Source organism: Parasteatoda tepidariorum, chromosome 4 (assembly GCF_982258835.1).
Source record: "Parasteatoda tepidariorum strain Cologne lab strain chromosome 4, Ptep-v5.0, whole genome shotgun sequence".
Classification (NCBI taxonomy): domain Eukaryota; kingdom Metazoa; phylum Arthropoda; class Arachnida; order Araneae; family Theridiidae; genus Parasteatoda; species Parasteatoda tepidariorum.
In genome coordinates, this window is record NC_141758.1 from 4648921 (window position 1) to 4666462 (window position 17542).

General features: G+C 34.7%; 1 protein-coding gene across 3 annotated transcripts in view; it reads left to right on the plus strand.

Moving 5' to 3' along the window:
* The window catches only part of LOC107440517 (sialin), a 30694-nt gene extending 15995 nt beyond the window's left edge, over positions 1-14699 (plus strand). For all 3 annotated transcript variants that reach the window (XM_071181926.2, XM_043048137.3, XM_043048138.3), the window contains exons 5-11: positions 285-468; positions 1220-1350; positions 3180-3329; positions 4787-4919; positions 5866-6021; positions 7842-7927; positions 14488-14699. In XM_071181926.2, the coding sequence (XP_071038027.2) occupies positions 285-468; positions 1220-1350; positions 3180-3329; positions 4787-4919; positions 5866-6021; positions 7842-7927; positions 14488-14679 (1032 nt within the window). In that variant the 3' untranslated portion in view covers positions 14680-14699. The remainder of the gene's footprint in view (positions 1-284; positions 469-1219; positions 1351-3179; positions 3330-4786; positions 4920-5865; positions 6022-7841; positions 7928-14487) is intronic.
* The last annotated feature ends 2843 nt before the right edge of the window (positions 14700-17542 follow it).

The following is a 17542-nucleotide window of genomic DNA, read 5'->3' on the forward strand; positions in this document are numbered from 1 at the left end:
TTCACCCTTACTTTGTTCAAAATAAAACTATTTAGTTATACTTTGAATTAACATTGATTATATATATGATTAAACTAACAATAATTAAAGTAAAAGCAAAGTAAGTCTGTCAAATTAGCAGCGACTACATTTAGTTACCGTTTTTTATTTAATTACATCCTGATTCTGATTTTGTACGAATGCTTTTCTGAATCATCCGTCCCCAAGGGGTTAAATGAATGGCAATTCTATTACAAATACTATATTAAAAATCTAATTTGTTAATAATTTTTGAATATATTCAGGGAGTGGTGTTCCCCTCCATTCATTCCATGCTTGGACGTTGGTTGCCGGACACAGAAAAGAGCTTCCTGTCATCCGCCATTTACTGTGGCATCAATCTGGGCAGCGTTGCAGGAATGGCTACTGCGGGTGTTTTATGCAAATCTGACTTCCTCGGGGGCTGGCCATCATCATTTTACGTAACTGGTAACGAAATTCTTTCTCTACCGAATTATATTTTAGTTTTGTTAAAAATAACGCAAAAAATAAAAAAATTTCATTTCTTATTCACCTAAATACTTTTTTTTTCATTTTTCTTTACAATACTTTCCTCCCATAATTTTATTCGCAAATGTTTTGTGTCATACAAAAAAAAGCGAAGTAATTTATATTGCGCAACAAATCATTTAGTTTTCTAAGTTTAAAGGGCCATCTGTTGGTGAAATTTAAAACAAATTTTGAAACTTGCCGAGAAAAAGTAACTTGTTTCCTAAGCAAAGCACAACAGCAGCATATTTCTGTCTACTTCCGTTTTTCTTTCATTTGATAATTCAAATAATCAATAATTTTTTTTTCGCCCTGCATAATTTATACGCTAAATTTACCTTCAGGCTGCTGATTTTTCCAAGCATTTTAAAGGTTTTTCAAACTTGCGAGTTTGTATTTTTTTCTATATACATCTCTTTCATTTCTATTATTTATTATACAGAATAAATAAAGACTGACGCAGGGTCATTTGCCTGGCAATCAATGCTTTGAATACTTGTCGTTATGAAATTTCAAACCCTTATGCTACAGGACTCATAGTCTAAAGAAAGATGGTTAAAAAAATCGAAAACATTCTACACGATGATACTTTTAAAAAATAAAAGCATATAATATTGCAGAATTGAGAAATACTTACTTGAAATTCATAAATTGCTGTTCGAAATTTGAAAATAATACATTCTTCTTTCAGGTCTGGCTGCTTGTCTTTGGTTCATTCTGTGGTCGGCCTTAGTCACCGATACTCCTCATACACATCCGTGCATTACAAGTAAGGAGTCAGAATACATCGCATCAAATCAAAAAATTTCACAAAATGTAAAGGTACTCTATAAAATTTATAAAATCTATTATGTTAACCATGTATTTAATCAAATTATCTCAAAGTGAACATATTATGTTCAGTATTGGTATCAAATACGCGTAGGCATTATGCTTTTCGTTGTTTAATTTGTTTGCAATTTAAAACATAATATTCTCAGTTTGCTGTACTGTATTCAATACTTTTAGTAATACTCTTCAATAAAGTCTTATTACGTTAATGTTAATTATGATTAAAGATTCACATGCTGCCGGTTAAGATAAATCTAAGAGCCCAGTCGAAAAACACAGAATTCGAATCAGAATCGTATCTCAATCCTCGGATAATGTCATTTTCCAGGATGGAATAATAAATGTATGTTTAAATAGTTAATTCTTTGTTCAATTCGTGGGCTTTAATTTAGTACAACTTAACCACCATAACCAACAAATCGTACATGAAAATAATTTGTACTAATTAAAATGGAAATTTGTGTAAATTGAAAAGAAAATTTGTTAAAAGAAGAAAATATTATTTTACTCTTTTAATGATATTCTTTTGAACTTTATCATGTGTCTATAATGTTTAACAAAGAAATTTCTTTTTCCAGAATGCTCTAAAAAGTTGCCAAACTATGGAAATATTATTCTAAATTGTGGTTTCAGGAGGAAAATTTTCTTTTATTTGTTTTAAGAGAATCAATTTATTGAATTAACTTATTTTAAAGTAAGATATTGATATTCTTCGCGGCATTTGGCAAGCCTCAAATATAAAATAAAAAACAAAAATGAGTGTCCATAACGCTACCGTGCGTTCCATCCTTCGGTATGGTGCCGAATGCTGGAGTCCCCGGTAATCAGAAAAAGAAAAAAACTTAAAATTTTCACAATAGATGCTTGAAAATAATACTAAAAATCTTCTAGCCCAATAGTATACCAAATAAACACCTTTTAGCGAAAGCTAATGTCCCATCTGTTAATGAAGAAATTTTTAAACTAAGGTGGAGTGGGATCTGCCATATACTAAGAACAGATAGAAATAATCCTGCAAATGTTGCAAGCTCATGGGCTCCTGATGGAACGTGAAAAAGAGGGAAACCGAGACTTACATGGCAAAGAAGCATCAAGGAAGATCCTAGAAGAGCAGGATTAACTGGATGGGAAGAAACGCGTTGCCTGGCGAGAAACAGGAGTGTGTGGAGAAAAAGACTCGAGTTCTTATGTGCCAGATCATCACCTCCTAAGATAGCTTCCACACGGTTTTTCATAAATAGTTCGCGCAGACTATTTAAAAAGTGAACCGGTTGTGCGCATGAGCCCAAATTTTATTTTAAAAGCACTTGAGAGAAATCTATCATACATATTTGAGAACTGAATCTGTAGTGGTATACAAGTAAATAAGACAAATCTATCGTATTCGTAAATTAAACAAATTTTTTGACATATATTTGCTACCACTTTCTTATGTTTGCTAGATTTTGTATTAAAGAGCTTTTTCGTAAAACGGTTTACCTTCATAGTGGTCTGATCGGACTACCTATAAAAAACCCGTGTGGAAGCTTTCAGTTGTAGGAGGCGTTGGCCAGATTGGCACGAAGAGGATAAGTAAGTAACCACCATAACCAACAAATCGTACCAGAAAATTATTTGACGCTCTAAAAATTTGTCAAGCTGTAGAAATATTATTCTAAATTGTACTTTCATAGAAAAAAGAATTTTTTTTTCACTCTTCTTATGAAAATCAATTTTGTGAATTATCTTATTTAAAAGTAAAATATTGATATTCTTCGCGGCATTAAAAAGGAATAATTGTTTTGTGGCAAAATGGATTAATCGTCTTTATTGTTCTGCAGTTACCTCCATTCCCATGGAGTAAAGTCCTGACTTCAATTCCATTCTGGGCTCTTACGATCAACCAGATTGGGATGGATTGGAGTTTCTATACTCTTCTCAATGACTTGCCGACATTTTTTGCCACAATATTGCACTTTGATATTGAAAAGGTAAGTCTCACCTCTCTTCATCGAGTATTCTGCTATAAAACAAATATTTCGACGACATTTTTTGCCACAATATTAGATTACGACATTGAAAAGGTAAGTCTCACCTCTCTTCATCGAGTATTCTGCTATAACACAAATATTTCGACGACATTTTTTGCCACAATATTAGATTACGACATTGAAAAGGTAAGTCTCACCTCTCTTCATCGAGTATTCTGCTATAAAACAAATATTTCGACGACATTTTTTGCCACAATATTAGATTACGACATTGAAAAGGTAAGTCTCACCTCTCTTCATCGAGTATTCTGCTATAACACAAATATTTCGACGACATTTTTTGCCACAATAGTAGATTACGACATTGAAAAAGCAAATTTCCTCTCTCATCACTGAATAATGAGTTACCATGACGCAACTATTTTGCCACAATGTCACACTTCGATATTGAAAAAGTAAGTTTAATCTCACATCACTGAACAATGGGTTACTATAACCCAATTATTCTGCAGATATTTTCTGCCACATTTCGATAATAAAAAAGTTATTTTCATATCTAATCACTGAGTAATTGTTTATTATAACACAACTATTCTGTCGATATTTTCTGATCCCAATATGGCACTTTGATACTGAAAAAGTAAGTTTCATTTCTCATCACTGTGTAATTATCACAACTATTTTGCTGACATTTTTTGCCAAAATTTCGCATTTCAATATTGAATAACTAAGTTGCATCTATCATAACTAAGTTATTGGTTATCATAACGCGACTATTTTGTCGATATTTTTGCCATAATATTACACTTCGATATTTCCTCTTAAATCACTGAATAACTTCCTCTCAAATCACAAAATAATTCATCATTATAACACAACTATTAAACAAATTGATAAAAAAACTTATTTTAAGCATTTAATAATGCAAAACATTAGTAATGTACAAAATTTTTCTTTCAAATTTTTTTCAATTTGTGAATTTTTTGCATTTGAATAAAGAAATATGGAGCAATATTTTATTTCGAGCAATTAAAAGCACTGGATCTGTCAGATTCTGTATGAGCATCTAAAGTCATGGTCTGGAATATCTTTATGATTTTTGACTTTAAGGTACTCGCATCCATTTTCTTCCATTAAAATAACAAGGAGATATGCTAGGAAGAAAATATTCCTCTTTCTTCTGAGGACAGGACTAAAATGATTCTGATGTACGCGCTCAATTACGTTTCACCTTAGTATGCTGGGAGGGAACCGAAGTTCTCTCAACTGCGAATGGGTCATAACGACTCTGTCACCTTTTTATTAATTTTAATTACATTGATTAATTAAATTTTAAAATATGTTTAAATGCGAAAATTATTATGGTAGTAAAAATGCGTATTATAGAATTACGATAGTGTATACAGTGAGTTATATGAAAATCTATAACTCACCATTCAAATGTTTTTACTTCACAGAATGGCTACTTGTCATCGATGCCATATTTTCTAGAGACCGGTTTTGTCCTTGTCCTCGGTTTTGTGTGTGATTTAGTGGTCAGAAAAGGATATGCGACCCTTAACTTCACACGAAAATTTTGTGCTGGGCTGGGTAAGTAGAAAGAATATTATTATTGTTATAAATTGTACCTTATTGTAACAAATTGTCTAAAAAATGAAGCGACAAACTTTAAAGGGATGTGAAGCACATAAAAACTACCGTTTGCGCAACGCTTGACTCACAAGAAGAATGAAATGACTGATTTTTTTTCTCAACGATCGTTTTTGCCTGATTTCAAGAATCATCGTCGAGGGAAGACAAATCCCTGTCATGTCAGAATTCAGGCCCTAGACGATTGGCTTATTTTGTCAGGCGATTATTTGTGTATTCTTTCAGGGCGGGGCTTTAGAAATGTAATTTTTTTTTTCAGACTGGTGACGTCTGAATTTCTGCTTTTAGTTCTCAATAATAGGATGAATTCAGTTCTCGATAATCCTTCTATGAGGAATTGCTATGCAATCCCGGTCAATAGCTTTATGATATAGAATATTTTCCCCAAAGCTTTGACGCAACACCTTTAAGACACTTTGTATGTCAAAAGCGTTAGAAATCATATCCAATAACTGAACGTATGCCATTTGTAGAAAGTTATGCGATATATAAAGCGTGCAGAAACTTCGCGTACATACTATTAATGGGAAGGGGCACACATCTTAAGGATTGTGAAATGCTAGTAAGCCATGGCCGGAACTGTTCTCATATGCCTCTAGGAACACTGCCATTTATAGACTGTATATTTCTGCGCTTTGAAAAGATATATTTATTGATTTAAATATCTTATATTTATGTTAATTTTATGCTTTCTAATACTTCTTATGAAAAACTGCATTTAAATAGGACTGAAAGTAGCTGTTATAATCTAATTTACTCATTAAGATTTCGAAGAGATTTCCGGCAATAGACAATCCTTAGGAAATACCCTACCTATGCTCCAAGCTGTGAGACACCCTGTAGTTAGAGTTGCTTTGAATGCGTTAACAGTGATTATTTTTTCCAGCCGGATTTGTTCCTGCTCTTTTATTTGTGGGAGTTGGCTTAGCTGGCTGCAACGTCACTCTGTGCGTTGCTTTCTTGATGCTGGCAGTCATATTTGGAAGTTTCTGCAGTTGTGGATACATGCTTACACACCTGGACATGTCTCCTGAATACGCAGGTAAGATTCATTAAATGAGCACTCAATTGGTTTCGTGGTTAATAAACCGTTCAGTATGGTAAAGATGCTTAAGTTTAACAATGTTCGTATCTTCTCAATCCTTTCTTCTGTGGGTGATAGATAAAGTCCATATTATAAATCAATCTTTTGTTAAGTAACTATGCATATGAAATGCAGTTCTTTGACCCATAAGCCAAGAGAACTCTCGTCCTTAAAAATTTTCATTGGTGGTCGAATATTTTCAAAATGCTATTTCAAGTTATTTTCTTATCACTTTAAAACTTAAAGCATTGAAAGAAGTTGCAACAAATATGTGCATTATGTTTTTGACAAAATAAGGTATTATAGTAATTGCAAAAACATAAAGTATCTTAATTTGATACCATTTTCCGTCAACAATACGGCTGCGATAGCCTGGCTGGTTCACAGGAGCATTGGGAACATGTCTGATAGATAAGCCCCGGCGAGCCGAAGACTCCCCGTATATAAAATGGCAACAAGTGCATACTACATCTGTCAGGGTCACAAAGTCCACTACGTTCCCATGACAAATAACTAGGATACTGAATCAGAGATTGATCGTGCTGTGTTTCAGGTAAAAATTACGAAACGGAAGGATGGACGGTGTGTGAATGAGTCCTCTTTGTAAAACGGGATGTGATGTATGTATATTTTCTCTGGATTATCCTCAGAGATGACTCCCAAACCATCGCTAATAGCCCGTTATGCAGCTCTAGTTCGTTATGCGTCTTGCCCGTTATGCGTTATGTACAGTACTTTACCATCAACCAATTTCTAAATATTTTTTGAAAAAAATTCGTCAATAAAGTCTCTAGAAAGATAAAAATAAGCTTATTTTTCATATTTATTTCTTAAAATTAGAAGTGAAAACATAATTGGACCTAAATAAGTCTATTCCTTAGCATTTAATTTAATATTTTGCTTAGTAGTAACCAATTCCTAAGGAAATAGGAAAAAGTTTGGAAAATATGTTTTAAAAGAAAGTGTTCCGTTAACGACTAATATATTTACGAAGTTTGCCTCCAACGTAAGCGTTAGCCGCCATCTTTAATTTGTTTAGTGAGGGAGTGAATGTCAGATGGGAACGTTATATTTTACTACAAAGAGAATACCTATACAAGTGAGGTATAGGGAAATTATTTAAGTTCTATCGTATGAAGCCAAAACTGAGACTTCAGGATTAGTTATAAGCTATTTAGTGAATATACTATATAAAAATTAAATTGTTTGACATATATTTATATACTCGTCAAACTGTGTTATTAAGTGAAAGATTATTTTTACGCTGAATTAAATAAATTGAAAGAAGGTTGATAGAGTTAATACTAAGTAAAGTTTAATACAGTGTAGCACTTATATCAAATTTGCTCATCCGGCATTTCTCTCTAGACAAGTGAGATATTAATTCCTTTTTTTTTCCCGCTGAGTCAAAAAACAACAAGCGACGTAGATAGAACTAATAGTTTCAATAGTGTAATTGTAATATGTGTAAATGTATCTAACTTAAAATATATATACTTTTAATACTTACAGCAACACTTAACACTTACTGTTACTCTTACTTCTTCTAGTTTTATCGACTTGTTTTTAATCTCGTTTGATTACAGTAAAATAATACACAGAACAAAATATTTTATTTATGAATTCCTTTTTTTCACATTTCAGTAACTATATTTGTTTTAACTACTTCAAATAAGATGGTGATGATTTTAATATAGTTACAACAATTAAAAGAAATTCTTCACATTAGGAATTGCTACTTATAATCATTTGTTTCTTCTTTTGTTTAAATTTTATAGGTACTTTGATGGGACTGACTAATGGGATATCCAGTGTTACAGGCTTCATAACACCCATTGTAGTTGGAGCTTTAACGGAAAACAAAGTAAGATTTCATTTGCATGTTGCAAATATAATTAAGATCTGCGAATTTTAAGAAAATTCTGAAATTATTGAAAATTCTCTGATACTTAATCTTAATTTTAGAAGTTTATAATAATATATTCTCTTATTATAATCAATTAACTATTAAAAAAGTCAGTTAGCGTCACGTTGTATTAATGAATAGGATTTAAATAATAAGAGGAAGAATTCAAATATCAAATTGTAATCTTCATGAACTAGAAAATGCTAAAATTAAATTAACTAAAAAATTGAGAATTTAAATATGAATTACAACAGCGTCATTAAAGGGCTACTTATTTTGTAAACTGTTTCGACTGGTAAGTAGAATTAAAGGAAATATAGATCAAGGACGCCGACTGTTCAAAAAATGATATCTTAGCATATCTAGAGTTTACGAGTGACACAAATTTTAAATGTATCAAAGCGGAAATCGGTTTAAATTTGAAGTTGTGCCTGTGTTCGCGAGAGCAGGAGTTTGAATTCCGCCAGTGGAAGAATCCCTATGTATTAAATGACGACTAGTGCACTTTAAATCTGATGGGGTCACAAAGTCCTCCAATATCCTATAATAAATCAATTCCTTTATTGGAGCCGTAGTGACTCAGGCCCGGAGATGGCTGGGCGATACGAATTCCGCATCCGGCTTGCACCGACCACAGTGCTGACGTGAAATATCCTCAGTGGTAGACGGATCATGGGTTAGACTCCCCTTGCTGTCAGGCTAACCGTGGGAAGTTTTCGTAGTCTTCCTCTTCATGTAACGCAAATGGGGGTCAGTTCCATCAAAAAGTCCTCCACGAAGGCAAATTTCTCCCAATACTTGATCCAGGAGTTCCCTTGTCGTCTGGATTGAGTTCAAGATTACAAGGCTACGTAGTTGAACATTAGTAGACGTAAATCCAAAAATTGGGTCGGCTGTTCAACGATGGTTATAAAATAAAATAAAATGCTCATGTAAAATATCCTCAGTGGTAGACGGAACATGGGTTAGAACACTGCTGCTAGGCTAAACATAGGAGGTTTTAGGGGTCTTCCTCTCCATGTAACGCAAATGCGGATTAGTTCCATTTTTTGACGTTTTATGAATAGGACATACCCTCCAACATTTAAGGTTTCTCATTAAATATTTTTTCCAGTGGTAGTGAACTAAAACAGAAAATTTAAAGCAAAAAGTGTTTTTCGAAAACTTTTGTCAGAATTTTAACTTATGACCACCTTATCTAGTTCCCCTTTTGTATATCTATTCAATTTATTTATATGTCGGGTTATGCATATTTTTTTAATTGTAATTTATTTAAATGTTAATACATCATATTTGCTACCACTTGGAGAAATATATTCTGAAACTCCGCAGAAGGTAGCTTACTGAGTTGGTAACAATATAGTAAATCAATTTAATACCGCACGCATAAATTACCATAACTGTGCATATATTTAGTACTTTAACCTTTTGTTATACGAGTACTTAAACATAATCCACTCGGTCAGAGAGGCCACTCCATGATTCTATCCCTATGACCTTTAATATCTAGGTTTAAATTCCTTACAAGTAGTTTTGGAGTTAATTTTTTTTTCTAATTTATTAAAATATCAATACATTGCTTTTTTACCTCTAGAAAAAAAAATTCTGAGCTTCAGGGATTCCGAAGTCGTTAGACGCAGTGTTTCCCAACCTTTTTTGTACCATGCACCACCTGAGCCTTTCTAAAATTCTTATGCCCCCCTATGTAACATATACATAATTTTTAATATTAAAAATCGAATTGTTCACTTAAGAAACTTAGGAAATTGTTAGAGAAACAAAGTAAGTAAGTTCTCAGAACATATAATGAAAAACTAAAATTCGAATTCGAAATAATTTTAATAAAGATTTTTCTATAATAATTCAATATTTTAATTTAGTGAGATTCTTGCCCTTGATGCTTGCTGCACGTTCTTAGGTTCCAATTTGGTTAGGTTCAGTCTCAAGTCTCCCCGTTGTGTTATATCCACACGATTTCTTTTTTTTACCTATAAAATCATTTACAGCACTAAATCCACATTCAGCTAAATATGAAGATGGAATCGATAACAATATTTTTCTTGCACATTTGATTGAATTTGGGTATTTGTTTTCTGTTTCCTCACGAAGCCATGCCATCACTCATTTCATATTAAATAAAGTTTTAACTGATTCATCATTTTGCATTTCTGCAAGTTCTTCTTGATATATTTGATATATCAGACAAATCCACTAACATGGACTGCAACATCCATGTTGGAAAATAAATTTGTTTTAAATCAGAATATCTTTCTTTTAAATCAGCCGATAGAATTTTCAGATGATAGACAATAACAAGTAAAGCGTTATCATTTACTTCACATTTTTGGAGCCAATGAAACTGTTCAAAGTTTTTGTTGTTAATATATTTCTGACGTAACTCAATAAGGGTAATGATGCCAAATACCTTCGCTTTTGCATCAACAAGAGTTTTATTTGTTCCTTGAAGTTTCTTATTTAATATATTCAGTTTTTTTCAAAGATATTGGCTAAATAATTCACAAATGCCTTACCATCGACTGTAAACAGATACTTCATTTCAGGTTTGTCGTTTAAAAAATCCCTAAGTCACATAATATTTATTGACCGCAATTATTTAAGAATTTGCTTTTTTCTTTCGATTTTGTCACCGAAATCTCGCATTGTCGCTAAATGGTCCAGAGCAAAAGGTTTAAACTCATGTCGAGTCCATTTTTGAATTGCCCCCCATTACAATCAAATTGCCCCCCGGTGGGGCGTGGGCCCCACGTTGGGAAACACTGAGTTAAAGGGTATACCTAATAGTTAAATATAAAAAATTAGTTTTTTTAACAATGGGTGCTCTACGATATTTTTAACGCTTGACGACTGCATTTCTTACTTTGGAAAGTATTTGATTCTAATCGAACTCGTTCCGTTTGTGATGTACTTTTAAGCATTTGTACAAAATATCAAATACAACAAAATTTTATTAAATGGAAAATCATGCTTATATAATTAAAAATATTTCTACCAATACTAAATATTTACTTACTAAGTGGAGAAACTTAGCATGCATCCAGAACTGATAATGAGAGGAATAAGTAAAAAAAACTGGTAGAAAAACCATTTCATTTATACTTGGTTTTTGGAAGACGCAAAATATGTCCTTACTATTCTTAATTATCAATTAAACATCACTATTTACTTCCACTTGGGCATGGAGGCCACGGGTGCCTTAAAATGTGAAAAGAGGTAAAAACTTTTTTTAATCCATTAAATTATTCAATCATAACTTAAACTGAAAATGATTCATTTTCAAAAAGAAAACATACTAGTTATTCACTTTCAATATAAACTGACAGAAAAATACAATTAAAAATTGCGAATTTTAATGTCTCTTAGCTAATTATTGCTTTTTATTAGTTACCGCTTTTAACAATTTTAGTAGCCTGCGGCATTCCTACTCTTGGAATAGAAACAATATTGTACATGTATATGTTACGGGCAATATAAACTGCTGTTTGTATAAAATGCAACACCATGAAGGAATCATCAGAATCAAATGAAATTCGCAGCAAATGTCAATTATAGGATATTATGCAAATTAATAAAGTTTCAGAGCCATCGCGCGTGCGTGGCGCGCGCAGCGCCCTCTGAATTGATGCTGAAAGCGTATAAATAAAGTGCTGTAGCGGGACGTTGAAAATAGTCTATGATTATTTGTTAGTGGCAAACGTTTAGTGAGACCTGAGTATGCCTCCACGACGGAAGAATAAGAAATTCAAGCAACTTACGGAGTTTGAACGAGGGAGGATAATCGGCCTTCGAGAAGGAGGATTTTCCTATCGCGCAATAGCAGCTCGTATGCAGCGGAACAGTTCCACAGTGATGCGAGTTTGGAAGCAGTGGACCGACGAGCACCGAACAACTCGAAAAACAGGCACTGGACGACAGAAGGTGACGTCAGAGCGCGATGATCGACACCTGCTCCGCATGGCGGTGAATGATCGCACAGCTTCCTCCAGGCAGCTGGCAGCACATTGGTCTACTGCTACAGGTGTACAATTGTCGGCTTCGTCAATTCGTCGTCGTCTGCTGCGCCGTGGATTGCGTGCAAGGGTGCCATTATACAGGATTCCCCTCACGGCGGATCATCGACGGCTGCGTCGGCAGTGGGCTCTTGAGCACAGAGACTGGCGAGCTGATTGGCACCAAGTTGTCTTTTCAGATGAATCACGCTTCAATTTGTGGACCCATGATGGCCGTGTTCGTGTTAGACGTTATGCCGGTCAACGCTGCCTTCCTGAGTGTATTATTGAACGACATAGTGGTCGAACACCCGGAGTTATGGTCTGGAGTGCGATTTCGTATCATGGACGATCCAATTTGATACGAATTGAGGGTAATCTCAATAGCAACAGATACGTCCGTGAAGTGCTACAGCCCGAAGTCGTTCCTTTCCTTCAAGGCATCCCTGGAGCTATCTTTCAGCAGGATAATGCACGCCCACATGTTGCGCGGACTGTTAGAGACTTCTGTTCAGCACAACGCATGCAACTTCTTCCTTGGCCTGCTTATTCGCCGGATATGTCGCCTATTGAGCACGTGTGGGATATGGTTGGTCGGCGTCTCACTCGTGATCCGCGTCCTGCAGTTTCCAAAGACGAACTTTGGTTGCGCATACAAGCGATATGGAATCCTCTTCCTCAAGCAGATATTCAACATCTGTTTGACTCCATGCCACGTCGTATAGCAGCACTTATTGCAGCGCGTGGTGGCTGCACCAAATACTGATTTCGGACGCTTAATTTGTTTCTTTTGTTTTGAAAATTTCATCATTTATTTGTATCAGTACAAGTCGTTTCTGCATTAAATTTCATTTGATTCTGATGATTCTTTCATGGTGTTGCATTTTCTACAAACAGCAGTTTAATTATTTAGGTCCGTATTCATAATGCTTAGTTTTTATGAATAATGACCATTAAAATTGGGCAATTTGATAAATTTGAATTACTTTACGATAATTTCTCACATTGCCCGGTCATTATAAATACCGCTATTATTTATATGGGCACTGTGATTAATTGACAGCAATGGGACAACCACGTGCGTGTGGTGTGATTCTGGCTGGCCAATGTTCACCGGTGAATGTTGACAATCAAATGAGTCGCTTTGGTGAATGTCCGAAATATTTATTACATCCAATTTGATACTCATTTATTCGTGGATATAATTACATTTATTCGATATTTTAATACTTACTGACGATTGATTAGAACAAACATCAGTGTTTGGAGTATCGGGCAAATATATCCCGGGCAATGGCACTTGACTTTAAAAAAATATCAGTGTAGGGTATACCGGGCAGTGGCACTTGACCTCAAAAAAACATCAGTGTAGGGAATACTGGGCAAATGTATACCGGGCAGTGGCACTTGACCTTAAAAAAACATCAGTGTAGGGTATACCGGGCAAATGTATACCGGGCAGTGGCACTGAATCTTAAAAAAACATCAGTGTAGGGTATACCGGGCAAATATATACCGGGCAGTGGCACTTGACCTTAAAAAAACATCAGCGTAGGATATACCGGGCAATGGCACTTAACCAGACCTAGTATGACTAGACCTTTGGTAAATGTCCGAAATATATAATAGGTCTAGTGCCACTTTTGCTATAGCTTAAATATTTAAAAAAAATTAAACAAATCGTTTGAATCAATTTTAAACTGATACCGAAATTATTGCTTTAAAATTTAAAAAAAATAATAACAACTGCGCCAGATAAGAGTAATTGAAGTAGTTGCTTTATACAGCGCGTGTGCGGGAAAAAATTAAAAAAAAAATTATCCAGGTACATCTAAAAGTGGATGAATATCCCAAGACACCCTGTGGCTGTGTGTGACACAAATTGCCCACTTGACTTTTAGCATTATACGTAATGACCGGGCAATGTAATAATTGCAACATAAATTATCATTTTGTCATATCCTTTTGGGCACTTTTTAAATTGCCCGGGAATTATAAACAATGCCCAATTATTTACATTGCCCGTGACATATATATGCAGAGATGCCTACAGCTCCGGATTGGACAAAATGTTTTAAAAAACGGCAGAAAACTAGAAACTAAAATGAGCATATTTTCGGTAAATTCTGCCAACTTTTTTAAAATGCTCAACACGTCTCAGCTGACACAAAGTGGTGTTTTATATCAGCCTTTGAATTATTTAGAAGTAGTCGTGAGTAAAAGTCCTATAAATCAAATTTACTAAAACAAGAATCACATATTGAAAGACTACCACACGAAAATATTTATCCGCTGACCTGAGCAAGTTGGCATCTATGTATATGTAAAGCTTTTGTAAAATCTTGACTGTCATAGATATTTTACTTTTCCTCAAAATAAGCTAACTTTAATTTATGTTCTTCCCAGTTCTTGCTTTTTTTCCGTTTCAATGTATATTAATTTTCAACACTATCTTAATTTGTGCTTTTTTCGATTAATTGTTTTCCAATAACATTATCAATATCATTTCAGCAAACTCTGGCACAGTGGTACATCGTTTTTGGAATAACAGTTATCATATTAGTCATCTCAACCACAATATTCATATTATTTGCCACCACAGAGAAACAAGACTGGGCTTTGAGAGAAGACGACATGCCAATTTTGCAAGAATCTATTCGCTTATCGCATCAGGACAACTACGAATCGTTGAAACATAAATAAAAGGCAGTATTACAACGGAACATTGCCTCTTTCTTGTTTGAAAATTTAATTTTTAAAGTAATGCGAGGGCTGTTTTTTAAGTAAGAGCCTTTTGAAAATAATAACCAAATTAAAGAAAATTTACTTGAAGCAAATGTATTTCTTGATTCTACAGACCTTTCTCTTTTTTACAAAATAGTTGCCAAGAGCCGCGATGGCTCAGGGGATAGAGAGTTCGCCTTCCAGAACCGGGCTCGATTCCCAGTCTATACGAATTCCGCATCCGGCTTTCACCGACCACAGTACTGACGTGAAATATCCTCAGTTTTAGATGAATCATGGGTTAGAGTCCCCTTGCCGTCAGGCTAACCGTGGGAGGTCTCGTGGTCTTCCTCTCCATGTAACGCAAATGCGGGTTAGCTCCATCAAAAAGTCCTCTACGAAGGCAAATTTCTTCCAATACTCGATCCAGGATTTCCCTTGTCTTCTGGATTTGGTTCAAAATTACAAGGCTACGAAGTTGAACATTAGTAGTCGTAAAGCCATAAAATTGGGTCGTCTGTTCAACGACGGTTATAAAATAAAATAAAATAGTTGCCAAGTTTGCTTAAACACTTATCATACTTTACAACTAGATTTAGAATACCCTCTTCAAAGTAAATTGTAGCCTGATCCGATAACCAAGAGAAACTGTCAAAAATAACAGCCAAATAACTCCGATAACCGCCAAAATGATGTTTGGAACATAGGAAAGGATGGAAATCACTTAGGGATAGGTCCAACACCTTCTAGAAAGAGCAGGCCTCAGCACGAGTTACTATAAATATCCCTTAGTAGTCCAAACGTAGTGACATATTTTGTATTTTCAACCACTGCGCAGCTTAGTACCCCTAAAGTAATGACATCTTTTTTATTTTTCGTCTACTGCGCAGTCAACTTCGTCACATCGGACTACTAAATTGATTAGTGCTGAGGCCTTTCTACTTCTAGGAGGTGTTGATAGGTCTGGGCAGTTTTGAGGGTTGGGCCAAAACTTCCCAGCCAAAAGAGTCCAATAAAGCTCGGGACTGAGCTGTGGAGAGAAGAGTCGTTGTCATGGAGTAGCGAAATTTCCTGACTACATGCCAGTAGGAAGGTTCGTAAACTTCAGAAATCTGCCGGTGAATGTAGACAGCAGACGAGGTTTTCGGCAACTAAAAACACATCACACATCACTGACCGTACCTCATACGGGGAGGGGGGGGTGATTTGTTAAACTTGAACATTTTAAAGACGCAGAACTGACAGCATAAATTACATACACAGCAGTAAATGAGCACAGTTGCCAAGGAATGCCAAGACATGACGCAAGTACTCGTTGCGACGCACTCTTCACCTATAAGTGTACACAACAAAACGGCCCTTAACTAAAAACAGCCACGTAACTCATTTTTCCGGAAACAATGAGAAGATGAAAAGTAAGACTGAAAAAAAGAATAGACTGGTAGTTAAATTATTTGCTTTATAAATGCTTAATGTGAAAAGTTTAACCCTTTAACGATTGGTTAATTCTGAAGAAAACGGTCATAAAAGTGCCGATTTTTTTTCTGACATCCAAACATCTTGTGCTGATATCAAGTTCAAAATAAACTGACAATCTACAATTACCTTAAAAATTATCTGGTACTGCCATCTTTTGTGTAAAATCAGAAATTAAATGTTCTCCAGGCAAAAGAAATGAATTAGTTTTATTCTTATTGGCACGTTACTATACTGAACACTTCAACCCGGAAATATGACGGGAGCGAGAAATAGAGGGCAAAACCTCACCACGTCATTTTCACGGGAAGCGAGAAGGAAGGGGTTTATAAGCTTTTACTATTCTTAACTATAATGTATTTATCATTATTTATTTTTCTTGGGTTAAAAAACAGTCCTACCGATATAGTTCATAAAATGCTCTTATTTTCCCACATTCAAGATTAAATTAAATTGTTTACTTACCATTTTTTTCTCCTTTTCGGTTTGACAATTATATGTTACAGTGAATGACCGAAATTAGGAGAATGTCGACTTTCACCAGTGAATGTCAACAATTACATAGTCGCTTTGGTGAATGTATGAAATATTTGTTAGATCCGATTAGGTATTAATTTAATCGGTGATATTTATCAAATATTTTAATATCTGCTGAAGATAGATTAGGAGAAACATCAGTGTTCGGAGTCCCTGTTTAATGCATACTAGACAGTGGCGCTAGACCTTAAAAAACATTGATGTAGGGCATACCGGGCAAAAGTATCACAGGCAGTGGCACTTAACTGGACCTAGTATATATTTCGGACACTTACCAAAGCAACTATGTGATTACGCATTTCGGTTATTCACGATAACATCTACTGTTTGCCTAAAATATGTACTCTGCCAGACATTCGTCTGGAGCTGCGGCGGTGACTATGGTAACGAGGTATGATTATTTTAAGTAGCGGTGTGGGATCCCTCTCTGGGACTGGTTTCAGCGAGAGAAAAGGGAACCTCTTCATCGAAGCTACCTCCCTAAAATGCCCTCTTCTTGTTTCCATAGCACCAGACTGCCGCAGACTGTCTGAGTACCTATCTTAGACAAACAGTATGCACTTTCAATCCTGGTTTTACCCCTTATAGCTAAACGGAAGAAAAAAATAATTCAAAGCGTAATTACCTTCTCAGAAACAAGTTATTTTCTTACATGTTGCAGCATTTATACTTTAACTTGTAAATTTCAATCATTGTATTATAATATTTTATAATTCATAATAATTGTATTATATATTTTATAATAATCGTATTATAACATCTTGTTAGCATCTAGTTTCGTATATAAATGGAATAGTAAGGACTAAAGTATTTCAGATTTTCATATTCA